At 45.3% G+C, this 22,076-nt stretch overlaps 1 protein-coding gene across 11 annotated transcripts in view; it reads right to left on the bottom strand.

The window, feature by feature from the left end:
* The window catches only part of PALM2AKAP2 (PALM2 and AKAP2 fusion), a 460,195-nt gene that overhangs the window by 4,269 nt on the left and 433,850 nt on the right, over positions 1 to 22,076 (bottom strand). For 8 of the 11 annotated variants that reach the window (XM_049116365.1, XM_035697248.2, XM_025432735.3 and 5 more), the window contains 2 exons: positions 9,928 to 10,106; positions 4,824 to 4,862 (listed from right to left, as the gene is read on the bottom strand). The exons of 1 other annotated variant lie outside the window; for it this stretch is intronic. In XM_049116365.1, coding sequence (XP_048972322.1) covers positions 4,824 to 4,862; positions 9,928 to 10,106 — 218 coding nt within the window. The remainder of the gene's footprint in view (positions 1 to 4,823; positions 4,863 to 9,927; positions 10,107 to 22,076) is intronic. 2 more of the 11 variants (XM_025432731.3, XM_035697249.2) reach the window with 1 other exon arrangement.

The following is a 22,076-nucleotide window of genomic DNA, read 5'->3' as shown; positions in this document are numbered from 1 at the left end:
TCATTTGCTATTTGACCCATAGTTTTCAATAGAGAAAGATTTAATTTCCCTAAAGTGTTCTGCTGGGTTTTTTTTCCTATTCTTCCTCCAAATTTTCATTTAAATTCTAGTTAGTTAACGTATAGTGTAATATTGGTTTTGGGAGCAGAATTTAGTGATTCATCACTTACATAAAATACCCAGCGCTCATCGTAACAAGCCTGCACATCTTTTTGAACTAGACTTGACTCTGCCTTAAGTCTTCTGATAACCCAGTAGGTCTCTACATGTTATCTGATCAGTGCTATCTGATGGAAATGTTCCATATCTGTGTCATCAATATGGTAGCCAGTGAGCTATATGGCTATGGAGCACTTGGAATAATAAGGCCAGTGTGGGTGAGAAGCTAAATATTTAATTTAAATTAATTTTAATTTGAATATCCTCACGGACCTTGTGACTACTATATTGAACAGCACAGCTATAGATTAACCTTAGTCTCTTTGTAAACTAGCAAACCAGAAAATAATCCCAAACAACTGGACCAGTGTAGATTCTATCCATCAAGCTTTGTGGACTTACACAAGCTATGATCATATTTATCATAAAAGTCTACTTTGGTAGAACTAAACTTCCAAGAGAAACTAAGTGGAAACAAAAATAGCTTCCCAGGCCAATAAAAAGCAATCTGAGCATAATGATGCAACATCAGGGCCCAGGTTGCCTAACAAATGAAATGCAAGGTAACAATATCAAGGACAGGTAGGCTCACCACCATTGGGGTAAGGCCTCCCTCCCTCCAGTTCACTAGAATAGTCTGTAGACGCCAGGGGGAAAACTTTAGCCAGTCTGTTCCCGCTTTGGTTCGATCGCTTTGGTTCGATCGAGATGAGATCCAGATGGATGGCATTCAGGTTGCCAACATATGAGAAATGGCTCGATTTCATGACACTGCATCACAAGCAAGCCCATGCATGCCAACCAATTAAATTATGGTGGCATTAACTTAAGAAGCGCAGTTGCTGATTTTAAAGAAAAATCTAGCAGAGTCGACACAGATTGACATCCAAACTACAATGAAGGCTTTGCTTATTCTAAGAACAATCATTTTGGCATGGAGCAGAGATGCAGGCAACTCGAGAGAAGCAAGGAGATGCAGTTTGCAGGCAGTGCTGGGGCCAAGGCACAAGCAAGTTCCGGGTAGATTCATGGTCTAGGGGTCCATCTCAACCTGCCTCTTTGGACCTCTGACAAATGTGGATGGACTTCCCAGACTTCCGGTGTGCTTTCCCCAGTGCCCCCAGCAGGGACAGCCAGACCTAACAGGTAGGATGCACTCAACCACGTCTCCTAAATGAATGTTCATCGTTAAGCACACAAGCCATGTCATAAAGCATCTTGCATGTAAGCATACCATGGTCACTTATTCAATATCTAAGAATAAGAAACCAGTAGGAGCAAAAAAATGCTTCCAAGTCTGGTATAATTAAGTAGAGGATCCATCTAGAAGGTCAGTGCATGGTAACACGTTACTGAGAAACGGTACAGGACTGGAACCGGAAGCCCTGACTTTCTTTTCCATTCCATCTGGAACACGTTGTTCATGACATCTTGCAACTTTCTTTATCTGTAAGATGGAGACAGCACCTGCCCTGGGACGCAGGCTTTCTCTGGAGACAGTGCTGACTCGTCTGAAGTCCAGGTAAGTCTAGATGTAAATCATCTTAGTGACTGTGTGACCTTAGAAAAGTCACTTACCCTGGGCCTCAGTTCTCTTCTATGTGAAATGGGAGTAATAAAAGCTACAGGACAGAGCTGGCCCGAGGAACAAATGAGGCAATGTATGTATGGCAGAGCTCTCAATGCTCTGCAAGTTTTCAAATAATTTTTGCCATCATTATTGGAGGGTGCTTTGTAAACTATGAAGTGGTATTCAGACATAAGGCACTTTTATAAGGAGCTCTATCTACACTGTTGTCTCCAAGTATACAAGGCTTCTGGTCATGGATTGGCTCAGGGTGAAGTCATTCCACCTAATGGCTTTTTGAAGATTCAGAGGCCAAGCTCTTGGAGAAGGTTTCTAAATAAGCAACTGCAAAGAGAGAGAGAGAGAGAGAGAGTGTGTGTGTGTGTGTGTGTGTGTTTCTAAATCTCGAGCAAATCTAGAGCTCTGACACTTTAGTTCCTGCATATTAACTTTACTTCTTAAAGTCCATTCCTTTCTTTTCTGGGCACAAAAAGGACTTGCCTCTGGGGCTCTAGTAACAGCAAACACATCACGCATTCTGTTGAACGACTTACTGATTTGATCCTCATGACTGGTCTACGGGATAAGTTCTATTATTACTCGCATTTCCCATAGGAACAAACTGAAGCATGGGGAGGTTAAGTGGACCAGTGTTACTCAGCTGGAGGAAGAGCTGAGGTTGGCATCCAGAATTCTGGGTGTGGAGCTGCTGCCCTAGGCCACCATGGTACACTGCAGCTAGAGCCCATAAGGAGTCTGTTGGAAGAAGCAACAGAAAGAGCAAGAATACTCTCTAAAGGAATGGAGACGGGAAAACCTACAAAAAACTTAAAACTAATAGAAAAATTTGATTTAAGGTTTTATCACTTTCACAAATTCAGATTTAGGTCTGCTGGGAGGGAGAAAAAAAAAATCAATCCTCTTTGAACAACCCTCTTAATATTAATTTTCTCTATCTAGCGCTTGGGGGAATTCAAGGAAGTCACTAATCTTGCATAGAAACCCAACAGACAGTTGTATTTGGGGGATGGGCAACAAAAGGCAGAGGTTGGTTAAGTCATGTCAGTCACTCCATTTACATTAATATTTTGTTCTTCCTAAGTCCTCTTCAATTGGAGATAGATTGGGCCCAGTTTTATCTTCCTTGGACATATTTGGCCAGATTTTCATTGTTCTTAATTAACTCAAAGGGGATGGAGCTGAGGGCCTAATTCTTCCACTGCCATTGCTTAGATGAGACCCACAGTCAGTCACTGAGGAGGGTACATTGAACGATAACTTTTATATTTCATTGCTCATTTTATATCTTACGAAAGAAAATTACTGATAATCATCAGCTCCCATCCCTGGTACTCATTATTTTGCAAAATTGGGAGATTTAAAAAATATATTGTGCTATAAATTAGCACAACCATCTTGAAGAACATTTTGCAAAATGTAATGAATGTGAGGATGTAAAAGCCCTGGAACCAGTACTTCCACTCCTCGATAGAGAGACATTCTTCCATAGGTTACGCAAGGGGATACGTATAACAACATTCACTGAAATGTTGTTTGTAACTGCAAAAAACAAGGAGAGAGAGAGAGAGAGAGAAACAACCAACATTTCCATCAATAGGAGGTTGAGCAAACAGTGATACATTAATTCAGTGGGATACTCCACAGAAGCTATAATGAATAGACTGGAGCCCTCGGTAATGATGTGGACATATCTAAAAACAATGTGGACAGAATAAAGTAAGGAGCAGAGGATGTTGCAATATGATATCATTTCTAGAAAGACATAAAGCATGCAAAACCAACATGTTATCCGTGTACATGAACATATGAAATATAAATATAAAAACATGCATAGAGATGATCAACATTGAACTCAAGAAAAGTTACCTCTCAGGAGAGAGAGAAATGGGGGCTGGGGAGAAGCAACAAGAGGGCTTGAATGGTATTTGCAAAAGTAATATCATTAATATTCATTATTAATATCCATTAGTAATATTAATAATTTTTAAAATATTAAGCAGATATTGTGAAATGATAAGAGTGGTCAAAGCTGGGTAGGTGGGCTTTATTGTTTTATTTTATCTCATATTATTGGAACATTTGAATGCCAACTCCACGGCATCAGGGTCTTTGCTTGGTTGACTGATCTATTTTGGAAACTAGAAGAGTGCCCAGTGTGCACTCGGTCCTCAATAAATTGCTAACTGAGCGAATGGACGAATGAGTCTCCCTAGAGTTCTGTATATTTGAAATAATTCTTTTAAAAAATAGTAAAAAGCTAAAGAAAAAAAAATAAAAACATTGTGTTTTCCCACAGCAAAAAAAGAAAAAGAAAGAAAGAAAGAGAAAAAGAAAGAAAGAAAGAAAGAAAGAAAGAAAGAAAGAAAGAAAGAAAGAAAGAAAGAGAGAGAGAGAGAAGGAGGAGGGGAAGAAGAATGTAAAAATTAGGGGAGAATGAAAAATACTCTGATTTTTCGTAGCACAAGTAATTGCAAAATATGTGTAAAAGGAAATTGTAGAAGAAAGGAGGAGACTTTTTGGAAATTCAATGCATAAATTAGGAGCTTCCAAAAGAAAAAAGAAAAAAAAAAAACCCAACCCAAACCACCAGGCTTAAAGATGGGAGCGGGAAGGGGAGTGGGCAGTGGGATGGTTTACTTTGGGAACAACTGATCATGAGTCTACGCAGTGGAACTCTCTGGATTGGTGTTACGGACAACAAAGGGCTGGTCAGACCCGGCAGCTCGGTCCTGCTGAGCTGCACTTTCCTGAGCAGACCAGACTACACCGGCTAGCAGCGCCTGCAGAAACTAACGTCCGTGCCCTTGGGTGCAAACACCTTCCAGATCCACGGGCAGGGCAAGGTCTTCTCCAGCCCCCACCACACAGCACAGCAAAGCACAGCAGCGGGGAGCACCGTTGCATGTACCCCAACATTTCCAGGCAGTCCCCAGTTCCGAAAAGGCTGGAAGAAACAAACAGGAGACCAGCTGCCTTCTTGCCCGCCTCCTGGAACACATCTGCACACGGCAAACCACAGGGGCATGCACCTGGGTCACGCATGCAGGGACACCAAGACAAACAAGTGGAAGAGTACCTCGGAAGTCACCTTGCAAGACAGTAACTTAGAGGTGTACTGGCGGAGAGGGAAAAGAGCAGGGTTAGTACACGGCAGAGACACACTCGCATGACACCCCCCAACACCCCAGCTGGACACCAGTCCCCCCGCTGGGGGCAGACGGGAGGGGAGGACTCGCTTCATCTGATAGGAGTTTATCCAGAGATCTCCACCCATCGGAGCAAGGAGATACCCTGGCACCCACTGATAAAAATATCAGAGAAGCCACACGTTGTTAATCCAAGAGTCGTCGCTTTCGTTTCCTGTGCCTTGAATTAACAAGATTCTCCTCCGTCCCCCCCACTGCCACCGGCTGCCCACCAGCGAGGTCCGGGACGGCCACTTCGGATGCGCTGGAGTCTGCAGCCCACCTGCCTCTTCTCTGCCCGTAGCTCCTCTGAGCCCCACAGCTGCCTTGTGGCCCACTGTCCCACAGGAGGAGGACCCTGAGCACAGGCAGGGCGTGATTTGGAGCCCAGGTTGGGGGTGGGTGGGTGGATTCCATGAAGCTGAGCCCCGGTGGTCCTCATCACTATTTGGGGGGCCTGGCTAGGTTCCTGGCAGGGGAGTGATCATGCAGGAACTAGAGGGACTCTTTGGTTCCTGTAGGAAACTGTAAGTCCCTGCAAGTCAAGCCCAGAACAAAATGGACCCACTATGGGAAATGACATAGAAGAATGCCCCCCTGTGGGATTATGGTATTGACCTCATTTACACAGCTTAGGACACTGGAGGCATTTCTTGGTCTCTGCCATTGGCATCACGGACTGGTTACATGGGGTCCTATGTCTGGGGTCATTAATGGCTTCTAATGTGTAGTGCTACAAATTAGAGTTCTGTAATGACCAGGCTGAGGACGGGGCTCCGATGAATCCTCTGTGTCCCCCCACAGGGTGGGAGCGGCTAGGAGAAATCTGGGCAGCACGAAGAATCCTTGATTGTGGCTCAGCTTCCCATGGAGCCGGGGGTGTGGGGCTCTGGATGGGCTCATCCGCTCACTGAGAATAAGTGGGTGGGTGTCTTGGTTTGAGGGGAAAGATGTGCGAGGAATTCTTAGAAAAGCAACGAACTGCTAGTCCCCAGCTTTGCCTGAGAACAGGGGAGGCCTTCTCTCATTCCAAGACCGGCAGGGGTGACCGAAAGACTTCTCAGTAACTGTTTTTGGGGTGAGATAGAGAGTAGAAAATCCACCACGAGTAGATCCTATGCCACAGGCGGGGTTGGGGCTGAATGCCTATGGGAGGCCGTAATTTGGACGCAGGTCAGCAGCTCTTCAATTGAGAAAGAGAAAGCAATCCACCAACCTGCTCAGGAGCATCACTGACTCAAGAACCTACCTTCCTCCTCTGAGGCTCAGGGAACAGCTGGCCAGAAAACCACTTTGGCCTAAATATCCTTCCTTTGCAAGGCATCAAGGAGCCTTTTAGGAAACTATGATTCATCAGCCCATCGTGTGTTCCATGACTAACCAGAGATGGTATCAGGGCTAGATAAGGGGACGTTTCCACATAAGAAAACCATTTCCAGAAAAGAGAAACCCACAAATAAGGACAGGACTGTCGCATCTGGCTGTGCGATGCACGCACGGAAGCACCAGGCTGAGGGGGGTTGTTGGGGCTGGAGCTCGGTGCCCTCAATTCTATCACAGTGTGGCAGGGACAGGGGTGCATCCTGGCAGGTGCCTTTTTCTAATTTTTAAAAGGTCCCCGTGAAGGCTGGTAAGCAGCCAGGGAAGGGGCTAAGGGTGGGGACAGCGGCCTCCCTGCCCTCAAATTTGCTGAGGGGTCCATTAGTCAGTGGGGTCTGGCTAAAGCCTTGAGCACCGAGATTCTCCTTGGTGATCACATCACATGGAACAGGGAAACCAGTGGGCGGGCACCTGCTCAAGGTCTGAGCTGGTAACAAGGATGGCCACCGGGGGGGGCGGGCGTTTCCAGGTCCTTGTTACTAACTTTTCCACCAACTTTGAAAGGAGCGGAACAATCACAGATGACTTAAGGTCCCTGATGCCGTGACTTGTGGGGAGATACCCCAAAAGAGAGAGTCATGATTTAATTTCCCATCTTCTGTCATTCTCTGAGCTGTCACCTTATTTCCAGCAGAAGAAGGGACAGCTAAGAGCCCTGAAAGAGGCCACCGAATACTGCGGCTTCCCCCACACCATCGCCTAGCAGGGGTTCCTTGAGCCAGAGGCCTCCTTCCAGTCTTGCATATGATTTTTTTATATATATAAAGTGGGAAAGTATAAGCTGCAAACGAGTTGGGGATGGGATTCCGGATACCACTGCTGCTCCAGGGTGGGGCTATTGAATCTGCCTGGATGGCAAGGACATTTTTCTCGGGGTTGGCAAAAACTCATGGAAACTATGCGCACAGCTTCTCTTGGCTCCTCTGTCTTCCCTTTCTCCGTCCTTCCTGCTCAGTAAGTCCTTCCTGCTCAGTAAGACCGTGCGTCTAACATACCACTACACATGCAGCCCAGAGGCCCCATTCTGTTTCTAGATTTTCCTTCTCCTTGGCCAGCAAGTTAGGATTCTTTTCGTTCCAGTTAGAAAGAGCTTGCTGCTTCCTAAGATTAAACACAAGGTTGGGTCTGGATCCTGTGCGGGACCTGCTGCTGCCAGGTGACTTACTGGAAGGAATACTGGCAGGTGGGTGTGTAATGTGACACTGGACTCAGGTGATCCATGTGAGGCTCCTGGAGGGTGCAGAGTCTAAGAAGCCACATCTCGCCCACAGAACAGTGTGTATGGACTGAACCAGGAAAGCTGAACTACCAGCTTCTGGGACAGGGAATCCAGGTACACAGTCAAACATCAAGCAATCCATTTGTTCCCTATGATGATCCTTCTGGTAGAAGAGACAAGGAAAGAGGGGGCCAGGGATCAGCAAGGGAAACAAATGAAGGTTTGTTCGTTCCTATGGGTAAACGTCAACACGCTCCCCAGTGACTGATGTAGATACGATAGAAAGGATCCCCTGAATTAGAAGGTCTGAGAGGTGAAGTCACAGGTGCCTCAAAAATCAGGTTTGGCGGCTGGTCACATATTTGCTTTAGAAGCAATCTGAGTAGGTGTTGGAAGTTCTGGGTCTCTTAAAAGAGGATATAGTGGATTGGACAGATTTTGTTCTGTTCCTAAGGACTTCCTCCAACAATAAACGTGGTTCTCTTGTAGTACCAAGGATGATGCAAAACACCTGGCTTTCGATATTAACAGCCCGGTTAGTTAATAGGTTTCTTCCTTATTTGACATGTTTATTTACTTGAGAAAAATAGAGACAGGAAGCTGCCTCTCACTGAGTGAGGGGTCATCGTATATTGAAATGTTGGTTCCAAGAAGCTTCCTTAATGCAGAGGGGAAACCCAATCTGGTTGCATCCTGAGTTTGCAGGAAGGTGGCTTCCAGCCCCTGTGGGTGGGATGAGTAGCAGTGGGCTCTTCGTTTGGGTGGGTAGTATTTCCTTCTAGTATCTGCACCTCAACACAAAAGGCTCACACAAGAGATACGCGGCACGTGCTTAGGAAACGCTTGCATGGGTCACATGCAGAGTGGTTCCATTCACTCCTCCCCTTCCATGCTGGATGCAAGGGGTCTGCTCCGTTAACTTTCACCACAGCTGCTGACAGACGCTGCAGACTCACCGGGAGAAAACAAGCCACTTACAGCACTAGGTTTCAAAAGCACAGGCTCCAGAGAATACCTAAAGGTAAAACTCCATATTTTAAGTGGGGCTGCAAAGAAGGGCTGGCTCAGGTGACTTCGTGGGCAGAAGTCCTATGGGCTTGGGGAAGGAGCCCCAACAACAGAAGGGTCTGCGCCAGCTGCCAAGGGCCAGGCCCCATCTACTATGCAGTACAAGGAATGGCCCCCAAATGCTCCAGCCTAACAGAATAGCCGAGTCAGTGTTCCAGACAGCTTAGGTGTACCCCAAGGGAGAGGGACACAAGCGAGTCATCAGGCTGCTACAGATATGTCTGCTTACTGTATCATTAAGTATTTTAAAAGCATCGTTCGGTATCTGGATTTACGTCCAGAAACCCTCGGACTTAGCCCACTAGGATATGCAAGGCAGCAAGTAGGCATGGGAGTCCTACTGCGAGCCCGTAGCATTCAAGTTTAAAATGACCCAATAACTTATCATCCAAACTGGGGCACTTTCAGAGGTGAAAGAGGAGGCTATTGGAAATCACACCAGAACCACAGGCATAAACCAGCACGGTCTGGGTAAACTGGGCAGTGTCTTCAGTTGACTCAAGCAAAACTGTGTGGGGATGGGGGATGATCACTTCAATAAATGGTACGAGACTGAAGCTACCAGACTCCCAAGAGGTTGGCACAGCCCCGAGGCTGGTCCCCAGGCTCCTGGCTGTGGAGACTGTGCGAAACAATGGCCCTTGTGTCTCTTACTGGAGAAAAAAACCACAGAGCAGATGACTTCCTTCATGGCTCATGTGAGTGTCATGTGCAAAAGTCTTGACAACTGAGGGCATCAGGGCAGCCCTGTGGTTTCCAACTGTCATTTTAAATGGCTCTTTCCTGCCAAGCTGTACACACACACTTGGTAAGAGTCCAAAACACACTCAGCTTTGTGCACACTGTGTAACCTTTATGGGGACTGCTCAGGGTGGACATGAGGGGGATGGCATCATCAGAGCTCTCTAGAGAAATAAAACCTCGACGGGGCAGGCCAGCGATGGTAGCAGTTGGCCCCCTGGTGCCCAGGGACGATTTCAGGGTGCTTGTGTCCTTCCTCTTGTGTTGCCCTAACATGTTTCGTTTGTTTTTTTCTACACACCCGACATCCCCAGCACCAGCCTTGCCAGTGGCTCCAGCCACACTCGGCAGCAGAAGGACCCACTCTTCGCACAACATTTTTTGAGAAACAGGGCCAAAGCACCCAAACCCCACTCCAGGCATGTTAAACGATACATGCGAGAATTGGTTTTGGAACCAGGATGCTGGCCAGACGACTGCACACACACACACACACACACAGACACCCAAGCCTGAACTGGAATAACCGTGCACCAGGCGGATGTTCGCGCTCGGAGGAGGGGAGGAGGAAAGGAGGAAAAACTTACACTACTATCATCCATCCTCTCACGCCTTTTAGATTTGTGTGTCTCATAGTCTTCCATGAGGGTCTGCATCAGATTCTTGGGCCGCTGGAATCCGGCAGCCTCTTCGGGGGCTAAGTCAGGCTGCGAGCTGGGGCCTTCAGCTGAGGGGGATGGAGGAGGTTTGACTTTCTCTATTGTCCCTGAAACAACACGAAGAGAACACCCTTTCTAAGCTTGTCTGCTCATGACCGCTTCTAGAAAGAACACGGGCAAAAAGCAACCTCTGACAGAGAGCAGTAGTTAAGTGCAGGTCCCCTCATGGCAGAGACTAAAGGTTGAAGCTGAAGTCACAAAGCCGTCCGACAAAGACCTCAAGGACACCAGTGCTACAGGGTCAGTAGGACCAAGGAGGCCCGCAGGCACTTTGGAAACATATGTCAGAAAGACACTGGCTCCGGGTGTTCTGGGGACATGTCCTCTATCACGGATTGGAGGATTTGACTGTCAGAGGTGGCGGTGCCATCGAGCCTTTCGAAACCCACTTTTTACAGCTGAGGAAAACAGGCCCTGCAAGGGGACTGCCATGTGGAGGCCCCAGGGTGCTGGTGATGGTACCAGGTCCCCTGCTTTCCTTACCAGGTTCTTTTCTTACATGAGAAGCCACCCACGGGCAGCCGACCTGCCCAGCCTTTCTGCATGGATAGCCCAGGACTATAAAACATTTGAATGAGAACCAGGCTTGTTCTTCCCAGGTCACCCCAGTCTTCCATTGGCCAGCTTCCTTCTTGACCTTACCTGCCGGGGTCCTGAGAGCATATGGTTTGAGACCCTCAGACCATAAGGTAGGAATACCGACAAAGGCAAGGTCCGTGTTGTAGAAAGGTGTGTGCCAGACTTTGGGAAGGGGTGACTTTAGCTTCTGAAGTGCCCTACAAGAATTCTCAGGATAAGGGGATTGGGTCAACTGTGATGCTACGGTGACTCCAGACACTTTCGTTAAGACGGTCTGCATCCTTCCCTCTTGGGAAATGCCTGGCCCTGATTTCTGGCCCATCACGGGGTTGGTCTCATTGCCACAGAGCCCCAGGTGCACTTCTAAGAAGTACCTTCAGGTGCAACAGCCATGATTTTTCCAACTATGCCCCTCGTGGGAGGCATGGCGAGGGTGATGGACAAGGTATGTAGAGGAGATACACAAAATAAAGAGGGCCATTTGAGTCGAAAAGTTTGGAAAGCACCAGCGGAGGAGACAGACCCATTTGACCCCTTTCATTCTCCAGTGGAGGTGGCTCATGTTTCTTCCTCTGACTCCCTAGACTTCTAACTTGGCAACAGCCTGCTGTAGCCACAGTCACGAATGAAGCCCAGGGACGTATCTCTGGGTGGGCAGCTACAGTCCTTTGCACAGCTCCTTTTGATGGGAGTTGGACACCCTCCCGACCCCCTAGAGTTCAGGAAACCCAGGCTTCAATCCTTGCACTTCCATTAACTAGCTCCGTGTTGATTGTAGACAACCACGTAATTGTTCCCACTTTTATTTTGGGCTGATCACTTAAGAGTTCCAAGTCTCAACTCTCCCAGCTATAAAAAGAGAGGTTGGGAAGAAGTTGTCTTTGAAGTCCCTTCTAACTCAACTATTTTGCTATTCAGACAAATATTTTTGGCAAGAAGATCAATCCTTATTGGTTAAAAAAAAAAAAGGCACGGGGCCATCATATTTGGCATATTAGACATGAAGTGGTTTTTAATACACAGGGCACTCTATCTGCAGAGCCACGATTGTATCATTACTCAGTGAAATACATGGCCTTGACTTAAATTACACAGATCACTAATAAAAAGTCTTTTGATAGGACAGTAAGGCAATTAATATTTCCAAGTCCTCAAATTCACTAGCAACGGATTCTATTTTTTATTATGGAAACAGGGAATGCTATAATGATTTATAGACCCATCCACTATATTACATAGTTAGCAGGATTTTACCCTGCCTTCTCAATCTACCCTTCCTTCCTTCTTCTTTTCATACTGAAGTATTTTAAAACAGTTCTAGACCTTAGGTAGTTATCACCCCTGAGCGCTTAAGGATGTATCTCTAAAAATTCACATTGTTTTTTAAAATGAAACCTTGAAAAAGTACACGGCAGAGTGGTCAGCACGCAGCTGTGGGGTGAGCCGCTTGGGTTTGAATCTGCTACTTAGCAGCCACAGAACCTTGGGCAAGTTACTTACTGTGTCTCTCATCTCAGTGTCCCCATCTGTAAAATGGGAATGATGCTAGAGGTCCCTCCCTCACACAGTTGGTATAAGGACTAAGTTGATATTTATAAAGTTAATATTTAAGACAGTGAGCATCCAAGGAATCTAGTTACTATTGATTTTCACACTTGATCTTAGCCAAAAGGCCAAGAAGCGCTACTACTGATTTCCAATCTCAAAGAACAGTATGTCTACCGAGGGAGAATGGGCAATTTCAAGGACGTACTCTGCATAAGATTTTTACAACTCTTCCAGAACTAGAAATAGACACCACATTGCCAGGTTCCGCATTTTCCAACCGACTTCATGGGTATCCAAATAATTTCCCTGCAGTCATATTAACCTTCTAGAAAGCAGAGCCCATGCTCCAACTTCTTCCTTTCACACATACCATAGCAGGACCCCTGGCTCATGGCACTTTGTTTATACTTCTGTGAAAGCCTTTTCACATATTGGCTTGTATCATACCTGCTTGTTTGAGCTTCTCTTCTCAGTTAAGCTATCATGTCAACCCAGGATAGGGATGATTTCAAGCATTATGAACTCCTTAACTCATCTGAATGTAAACTCCATTAGAGTAGGTCCTTGTCTGTCCTGGTCATTGCTGGATCCCAGTGGGGTATTTGGCACAAGGTAGGAGCTCCTGTTTGTTGAATAAACCAGTGAGTACATTGTGACATACACTAGCAGCCACTTATTAGATACTTGTGGATTGGGACAAAATTCCCAGTAAAAAAATCTGAGGAAAGAGTTTAAATGTTTTCACCAAAGCCATGAAATAAAGCAATCTTGGTCTACAGAATCACAAACTCAACAGCTTTGTAGTAATAACAAGTACACTTATGTGGCATTTTAGTTGTAGGCTTCATGTCATGTGATCCTTACAACAACCCTGGGATGTAGTCGGGGTCAATGACATGACATCGGAGAATGGTTTAGAGCACAGAGACTCCGCGGCTAAAGCCAGCCTAAGTTACGTTAGCTAGAGTTAACATTCAGAGTTGGGTCTGGTCTGGAACCCAAATTGTGTTGATTATGGCTAAATTAGATGATGGGATGTAGGCTGAAAGAGAATCATAAAGAGAGTGAAGGGTTAATATAGAGAAGTAGTCAAATATTGAACATTAAAATACATTTCCCAGCTTATTAATATTCCAGCAAAACCACCCATCCCCGGAGCAAGTTTTACCGGCTACAGCCACTAGAGGTCACATGAGTAACAGGTAAGAAGACCCGGCTCAGTGGCTCTGGAACTGCCACCTCCAAAGAGGCTGAGAAGTCAGAGAGAACAGGTGTCACACTGACCAACCCCACGTCACAGCTTCAAGGGAAGCTGTCACAGGTCCCCTGGGAAAGGAGGCGCTGGGACCCATCCCTGGACTCCTGGCCATCAGTGTGGTTGGTATGAGAGGAGGTCGCTGGTCGCTTGGCTGGGCTTCTCTGCTGGGCCCTGAGATCTCCAACCATCCTGCCCTCAGGACGGTTCCAACTCTGCACTGGAATTCCGTGTGCCATCTCAGGACTGACACAGGTTGCCAAACAGCGGGAGGGGCATCTGCTCCATACCCAACGTCTTCCTCTGAAGGCCCAAGATTGCAGCCAACAGTCCTCTCGATGAGAACGGAGAAGAAACTTCTAATGTTCTTTCCGCAGCAGTGGACACTGCACACACCACCATGTTTGGTCTCGGGGATCATTACATGAATGTGATGCGAGATGGTCTGTGCCACAGGCCTGTGAAGTCTGTCTCACCTTGTCCATGGCCCTGTAAGGCCCCTTGAAACTCCTTGGCCCAGAGGACACACCCCATTATGATTCCAGAACAGTGATAGTTATTTTTGGTGCTCACACAGCACTTCCCAGCACGTCCAGTTTCCATCCCCACTTGCTCCATCAAAACTTGCTCTCACATGTTTATTCACTTAGTGAATGGCTGAATAGCTGATGGTAGCTGAAAGGGGCCTCGGTTTTCAATGACAAATATCCTGCTGTCTCACTCGCTGGTGGGGACTGCATACTCTACAAACTAGCTCTCTTGACGGACGCCCGCCACTGTCCCTGTGAAACTACATGAACAGAAAGTGTCACGCAGACCTCGGGGTACACCTGTGTTGGTCTTGGCCAAAGGGTGGCACCTGACATTTACAGAGCAGAGAGCAGGTGCACTGTGAGTTCTATGACATTTGACGTAAGGAACCATCAGAATAATAAAACTAGGTGGAAATGCTCAGTGGAGGGTAGGAAACATTTTCAAGTTTCCTTCATAAACGTGATTTTGTTCAAACTATTCCATCTAGAGTAACATTGTTTATTTGTTACTATTTTTTAAAATTTGTCTTAAATTCCAGTACAGCTTTTTTTAAAAAAAAAAAAAAAGATTTTATTTATTTATTCACGAGAGACACAGAGAGAAGCAGAGACACAGGCAGAAGGAGAAGCAGGCTCCCTGTGGGGAACCCGATGTGGGCCTCGATCCCGGGATCCCAGGATCCCGCCTTGGGCCAGAGGCAGACACTCAACCACTGAGCCACGCAGGCGTCCCTAAATTCCAGTATAGTTAACACGCAGTGTGATACTCACTTCAGGTGTACAATACAGTGATTCAACAATTCTATACGTTACTCAGTGCTCATCATGGTAAGTGTGCTCTTAATCCCCATCACCTATTTTACCCATCCTCCTACCCGCCTTCCTTCTGGTGACCAGAAGTTTATGGTCTACAGTTCAGAGTCTGGTTTTTCGGTTTCTTTTTTTTCTTTGTTCGTTTGTTTAGTTTCTTAAATTTGTCTTCCTGTGACTGACCTATTTCATTTAGGATTAAACCCTCCAGATCCATCCGTGTTGTTGCAAATGGTAAGATTTCATTTTTGATGGTTGAATAATATTCGTGTGTGTGTGTGCGCGCGCGCACGTACACACATACCATGTCTTCTTCATTCATCCATCTATCAATGACGTTTGGGCTGCTTCCACAGTTTGACGATTGTAAATTATGTTGCAATAAACATAGGGGTGCATGTATCTTTTTGAATTAAGTGTTCCTATTCTTTGGGTAAATATTCATCGAGAGTAATTTTATTTTATTTTATTTTATTTTTTTAAAATTTTTATTTATTTATGATAGTTACAGAGAGAGAGAGGGAGGGAGGCAGAGAGAGAAGCAGGCTCCATGCACCGGGGAGCCTGATGTGGGATTCGATCCCGGGTCTCCAGGATCGTGCTCTGGGCCAAAGGCAGGTGCCAAACCGCTGCGCCACCCAGGGTAATTTTAGACTTAATACGCTCTTCAACATGTTTGAAGGTGAACAACTTCACTTGGGTGGGAGGATTCCAGAGCCCTTTCTAAAATTGTGTCCTATTTGCTTAGCTTTCTAAGGTAGATCTAGCTGCTAACCAACAGTCATTAGTAAACACTAGGTTAAAGAAAACTTTAGAAATAACCTGAGATGGGGCAGCCCTGGTGGCTCAGCGGTTTAGCGCCACCTGCAGCCCAGGGCGTGATCCTGGAGACCCGGGATCGAGTCCCACGTCGGGCTCCCTGCATGGAGCCTGCTTCTCCCTCTGCCTGTGTCTCTGCCTCTCTCTCTCTCTCTCTCTCTGTCTCTTGTGAATAAATAAATAAAATTAAAAAAAAAAAAAGAAAAGAAAAGAAATAACCTGAGATGGATTTCTTTACCAGAGGACTTCTCCAAGGTTTTAGCGCTACTGTGATCATGAATCACTAATTCAAGGATGGTGTGATATTTCTCAAATTTATTTAACCAGAGAACCTCATTTCATAAAATTCCTATTAATATCTCAAGGAAAACAGTTTGTGAAATATTGTTCTCTAGCACATACTAGTTACCTTAATGGGCTCCTGTAAGTTCAACTAATAATTAAGTATAGGCACAAAGCTTATATACAAGGATTTTTACCATCATACTTTTTTATAACTATACATGTAGAAACAACCAAGATACTTGATCATTGGGGAATGGTTAAATTAGATATTATTAGATATTATTCAGATAATGAGGTATTATTTAGTTATCACAAATCATGTCTAGTCTTTCAAATTTGGAGGAATGGTTAAGGTCATGGGAAAATACTAAAAATACTTTAAGAAAAAACAAACAAATAGGTTGTAAAAGCAGATGTATTGGGATCCCTGGGTGGTTCAGCGGCTGAAGCGTCTGCTTTTGGCCCAGGTCATGATCCCTGAGTCCTGGGATCGAGTCCCCCATCGGACTCCCCACAGTGAGCCTGCTTCTCCCTCTGCCTATGTCTATGCCCTCTCTCTGTGTGTGTGTCTCATGAATAAATAAATAAGATTTAAAAAGAAAAAGCAGATATATTGCAGGGGTTTAAGAGTACAGGCTTTGGATCCAGACTGCCAGGGTTCAAATCCTGGTTTTCCACTTACTAGCTGTGTGAAAGAAAGCAAAAAAGTATGCATGACATCTGGTAAAACCTTACCCCGTATGAGATGAACAGTCCTATGGTGGGCAGAGCAACAGCCTCCACAAGGATGTCTACATGTTAATCTCTAAAACCCACGAAGATGTTCCCCTCATGGCAAAAGGACTTTGCAGATGTGATGAAGTTAGGGACTGAGCAGGGAAAACTATCTTCCATGGTCCAGTTGGGCTTGATGTAACCACATGGGTTCTTAAAAGAGGGAAGCAGGAGGGTCAGAGAGAGAAAGAGAGACTTGAAAGCACTACGCTGTGGCTGTGAAGATGGTAGAAGGGCCATGAGCCAAGGAATGCAGGCAGCCTCTAGAATTGGACAAAGGAAGGAGCCCAAGAGTCCCTGAAAAGGACACAGCCCTATTAACACATTGATTTTAGCCCAGACGGACACTATCTTAGTCTGCTTGAGGAGCCATAACAAAATACCATGGCCCAGGTGGCTAACCCAACAGAAGTGTACTTTTTCACAGTTCTGGAGGCTGGAAGTCTAAAATCAGGGTGCCAGTAGGGTTGGGTTCTGGTAAGAACTGTCTTTGTATTTTGCACATGGCTGCCTCTCACTTTTCTGAAAAAGGCACTAATTTCATCACAAGGGTCCCACCCTCATGACCTCATCTAACACAATCACCTCTTACAAAGTGCTCATCTCCACTGGGGGTTAGGGCTCAACATATGCATTGGGGGCAGGAGGGGGGGCACATTCAATCCATACCTGACACACTACAAACTTTTGACCTCTAGAACTGTAAGATAATAAATTTGTGTTGTTTAAAGCCCCTCCACTCATGGTGATTTGTCACAGCAGTGATAGGAAATTAAGACAAATATAAATCCAATATTATCCTCCATGTGACTTACGCACACGGAGAGTAGTAGGCAGGTCGCAGTGTGGATTATGAATCACTTTGAGTTTTATCTTTATTCTTTGTTTCCCATTTTTCTTCCTATGAAAAGCATGAATTAATTAAAAAATATAAAACCGACCAGAAAAAAAATCCTGTTAAATATGATTAACCACGCCAAGAAAAGTAGATAAAGCTGTCTACACTTTAACCTTCGCGGACGAGGCAATCCTCAAGCCCTTCCATCTTGCTGATGAGCTGACACCTCCCTGGGGCCTCTGGTCAGCACTGCTCCCATCGGTAGGTCTGCGAGGGGGACTAAGGAGCAGAGGCGGCAGCTACATCTCACTCCAGATTAGTAAATCCGCCTCCCATCAGGAGTGGAAAACTAGAACATGTGAATGTGTGTTTCCTGTTTTTGAATTATAAGGAAACCATTATTATAAAGAACTCCTATTATGAAATAGTTAAATCAGTTTCTGGTCCAGAGAGAGAAAGCTATGCCTTGGGTACACTTGTGGATTTTCCAGGCAAGAAGGATTTCCCTCGGGCATCTAAGACAGGCTATGCTGCCCAGGGGAGGGGGTGGCAGAGAAAAGAATAAGGAACCCAGCGAGGGCCGCACGTCCTCAGAACACAGCTGTTACCATCCCTGACTGCCCAAACCCTCCTTCTGTAGGAACAAGGCTAACTTCTAATAGGCCAAGAACACGGATTTCAAAAGTTTAGAAAATTATTTTGGCCAAAAACTCTGATTCGGGGGATTATTATATTCCAAATATATGATGTCTGAGTTCTTAAATCAAAGATCCTTTGTTTCTACATTTCTCCAAAGAAAAAAAAAAAGCCATCACCCACTCTTACTTAAAAACCAAACCGAACCGAACAAAGACGCCCACCAGATGCCATGCCTGGGCCAGGCCTCCTTCAATGACCTCCTTTCTTCACTCAGCATGGGGATATGATTGCAAACATCTAGGATGACTCACAAGTCCCCAGAAAGAAATGAGCTCAGACTTGTATTTTCAACTTCATTTCCTCCAAGTAAAAGAGACTATCCTGCCTGTCATATCTAGGGCACAGGTGCTTGTGGGGTTCCAGCTGTGACCCACACACCAAGAGCTGGTCCCTGGTCCTTTCATCTCTTTTTCTGAAGGCTGTAGGGGTGGGAAAATGCAATGACATGAATCTTCAGATCGTCAGCCTGGCTCAGACATGAGAAATAGCCCCATCGGCGAAACAAGTCTGAAAAATCTCCAAATATTATTCCTTAAAGGTCGGGGTGTTGGATGATACTGGATCATTCCCTATGAACAGGACTAGAAGGTGAAACCTCTAGAAGGAAAGAGTTCTGCCTCTCTAGGGGAAGCAGAGTTGAAGACCAAAACAAGCAAAAAAAAAAAAAAAAAAAAACTTAGTTAAAACAGACAGAATGAAAATCATGGCAAGTAGCGATTCCCCCACCAAGATCTTTTCATTAAATGCATTTCCACCAACATGGTGGGTCAGACTGTGCAACGATTATGCACCCCCTACCACCACCACCAAACAGAAAGGAAAAAGGAAACATTTTTATGGACTTGCAATGTCATTGTCACCTGATACACTTTGTTTTTTGAAATCACAGCTGACTGTTGGAAACTAATTCCCCAAGTCAGATTTTCTAAGTGAGACTTTAATTTTAATGCAGTAAATATGAAAACACACCAACTAGGTACAGAAAGAGATTTTATAATGCATGTTCTGGCATTTATTTCAGGGTCACGGTAGCTGTAGAAGAGCAACCTCATGAGTAATTCTGTAAGGTTTTCTAGGCCTTTTCTTAAAACATAACAGTAACTATAATAACAAAGAAACAGTGATTCTTTCTGGGGAGCCTTGTGCATACTGGGCACTGTTCTAACTTATTAATGAGGTTGGTACTATCTTATCCCCATTTTACTCGCAAGGAAACTGGGGTGTGCAGAGGTGAAATAAGTTCAGTCACACAGTTAGCAAGCAGGGGAGTCAGGATTTGCAGTGTAGATGGAAACCCAGAGAAGTGACTGTCACATTGAGGCACCTAATTTCTCTGGACTTTTTTTTTTTTTTTTATAGAAGGTATGAATTTATACCTGAGAAGTAAAGACAGACTGGGAATACCTGTGAGGTCAGATACATACAAGTTTTGGGAAACCTTTTAGGTTTACATTGAAAGTCATGAGAAATAAAGCACCATTATATAAAATACAGTAAGTATCCTTTGGTGCTTGAATGGCTTGTCTGGCACACTCCCCACCACTGCCCCTATTTCTCCACCCCTTAAGGAGCAGCTTATTCATAAAAATCAAATGGATCCGAAATGCCAATCTCCTGGGGAGAAGGAACAGCAAGTCACTATGGCTAGTAAGAGACATAGTCATATCCTGCCTGGATTCCAGCAGTCACAGGGGACATCCTGCTCCCACGCCTGGCTTTGATTAGCTCATATTTCTTCCCAGAGGTAGAGCAGGGATCTTATAAGAATTAGGTCCCTTGATTCATCTTCTCTTTGTCAGCTCAAGATTACATCCTTTTTTTTTTAAGTGCTGGAGTCTGATTTTTCGGAAGCCGCTCTCCTAACTTAGAGCTTGGAGTAGCCACATATGGCAGTCAAGGGTAAGCAGCAAGGACACCACGTGGTGTCCCCAGAAAAGGTAGAGCACCACTGGGAGACAACCCAGACATTCTGGATACATCAGAAGACCAGCACAAAGAGCAATGACAGCAGACCCTGCGTACAGATGGGAATTAAACTGGTGGAAATGCAGTGCCTTTTCCAAAGTTCTACATTACCCAAAAGCCATACCCCTAGACTTTGCATGGAAGATAGACTGGAGTGGAGTCCCTGTCTTCTCGGGGGCGAGGCTGACAGGTGTAACCATGGCAGCTGTTCTTTTCAAACCTTGGAGGAGAATGTCCAAAAGAACTTCGAATTCTGTTAATTTGAAAAGTCCTGCTTTCATCACATACATTCACCCCTTGCCAAACACCACCTTCAATCTAGCCTTTTCTTGACCATTCCTTCTCAAATGGGATGCATTTTTAAAAAAATGAACATATTTGGGGTGCCTGGGTGGCTCAGTCGGTTAAGGGTCTGACTCTTGATTTCAGCTCAGGGTTGTGAGATCAAGCCCCATGCTGGGCTCTGTGCTCAGCGTAGAGTCAGCTTGAGCTTCTCTCTCTCTCCTTCTCCCCACTTGTGTGCTCTCTCTAAATAAATAAATATAAAAATCTTTTTTTAAAAAATGAACATATTTTCTGGGTTCAGATGAAGCAAGACACAGGGGAACTTCTGATCCAAGGCAGAAGGATCAACACTGAGCAAAAGAACAGCAGGAAGCAGCCACGGTGCTCAGTGACCACCAGGAAATGTTGGCTTTGGCTTCACTCTACCAAACATGTTCGGTTAATGGAATAGACACTTATTTCTGCTGTCCTCAAATTAAGAAATTGATTCCTTGTTCGAGTACCCAGTTCTTCCAAAGATTTCAGGGAATGGGGCCATTTCTGGAGTGAAGGAGTGTGTTTTCTTCTGGGGAATGAACCTTCAGAGAGAACTGATGGGAGCCATCAGGCTAGACAGCGGACACCGACTATGCTCCTCCCCTCCGCCCTCTGTTCAGATCTTTGGGCAGCACCACCAATTTTGCCTACTGCAATTTGGAGCACTGGAGCTAAGTTCTGGAACCAATCTGGGGCACTAGGGCAGCACTGTCTCGTGGCCTCTGAGAGCAAATTCATCCGCCCAGACCACAGTGAGCAGAGGACTTCAGAGCCATAGTGGTTCCAAACAGCAGAGGGCAGGAAGGACCCAAGGCAATGCAGGGGTCAGGCCTGAGACTGGGAGAAGCTCAGTCACTGTCAGTTGAAGAGGGGAGCTGTTACTACACACTTTGTCAACCTGCAGGGCAGAGGCACGGGTTTAGCAGAGGACGAGAAAAGGTAGAGGAAGAATAAGGACTTTGGAAACAAATGAGCCTGGGTTTGAACCTGGCTTTGCCACTTCCTGGCTGAGTGATCTCAGGCAGGTTATTTCATCTCTTTTTGGACTCTGATATTACTTCTTTGAAAAGGGAGTATCATTATAGGTCAATGATCTCTCAAGTCCAGTTTCAAAATCCAACCCAAGCTCAGAAAACCAAGTCATAACTTATTTGGCAACAATACCTGACAAGACCCCACATGAGGCCCTTCTTAGTCTTTATTTATCCTACTTAATGTAAGTAACTCTTCCTAAGTTTTATAGCAGAGATCTAATTTGATGGTAGGGGGTTGTTCCAGACCCTACCGGGGGATGGAAGGAAATGAAAGTATATGCCTTGCATTGCTTTTCTAAATAATAGTTTATATATTTTATGGCTTTTCTGAAATCAGAAAAACTCTGAATATATCTGGCCTTGTGGACTTGGATACTTTGTATTTACATCTTAGAACACTATTGGGAGGATTAAATGAACAAATGAAAAATGAGAAAATGTGTGTGAAATAACTAGTAGAGTACAAGGTTTAAGGTCTTGGTGACCTGTGGCTACTGTGATTAGGCTGGTATCACCAGAGAATGTTCAGGAAATATGGTAGTAGACACAACTCTCTG

This window comes from Canis lupus, chromosome 11, assembly GCF_003254725.2.
Source record: "Canis lupus dingo isolate Sandy chromosome 11, ASM325472v2, whole genome shotgun sequence".
NCBI classification, from domain to species: domain Eukaryota; kingdom Metazoa; phylum Chordata; class Mammalia; order Carnivora; family Canidae; genus Canis; species Canis lupus.
The sequence above is the reverse complement of the archived record's forward strand: the minus strand, read 5'-3'. Positions and strand labels throughout refer to the sequence as shown.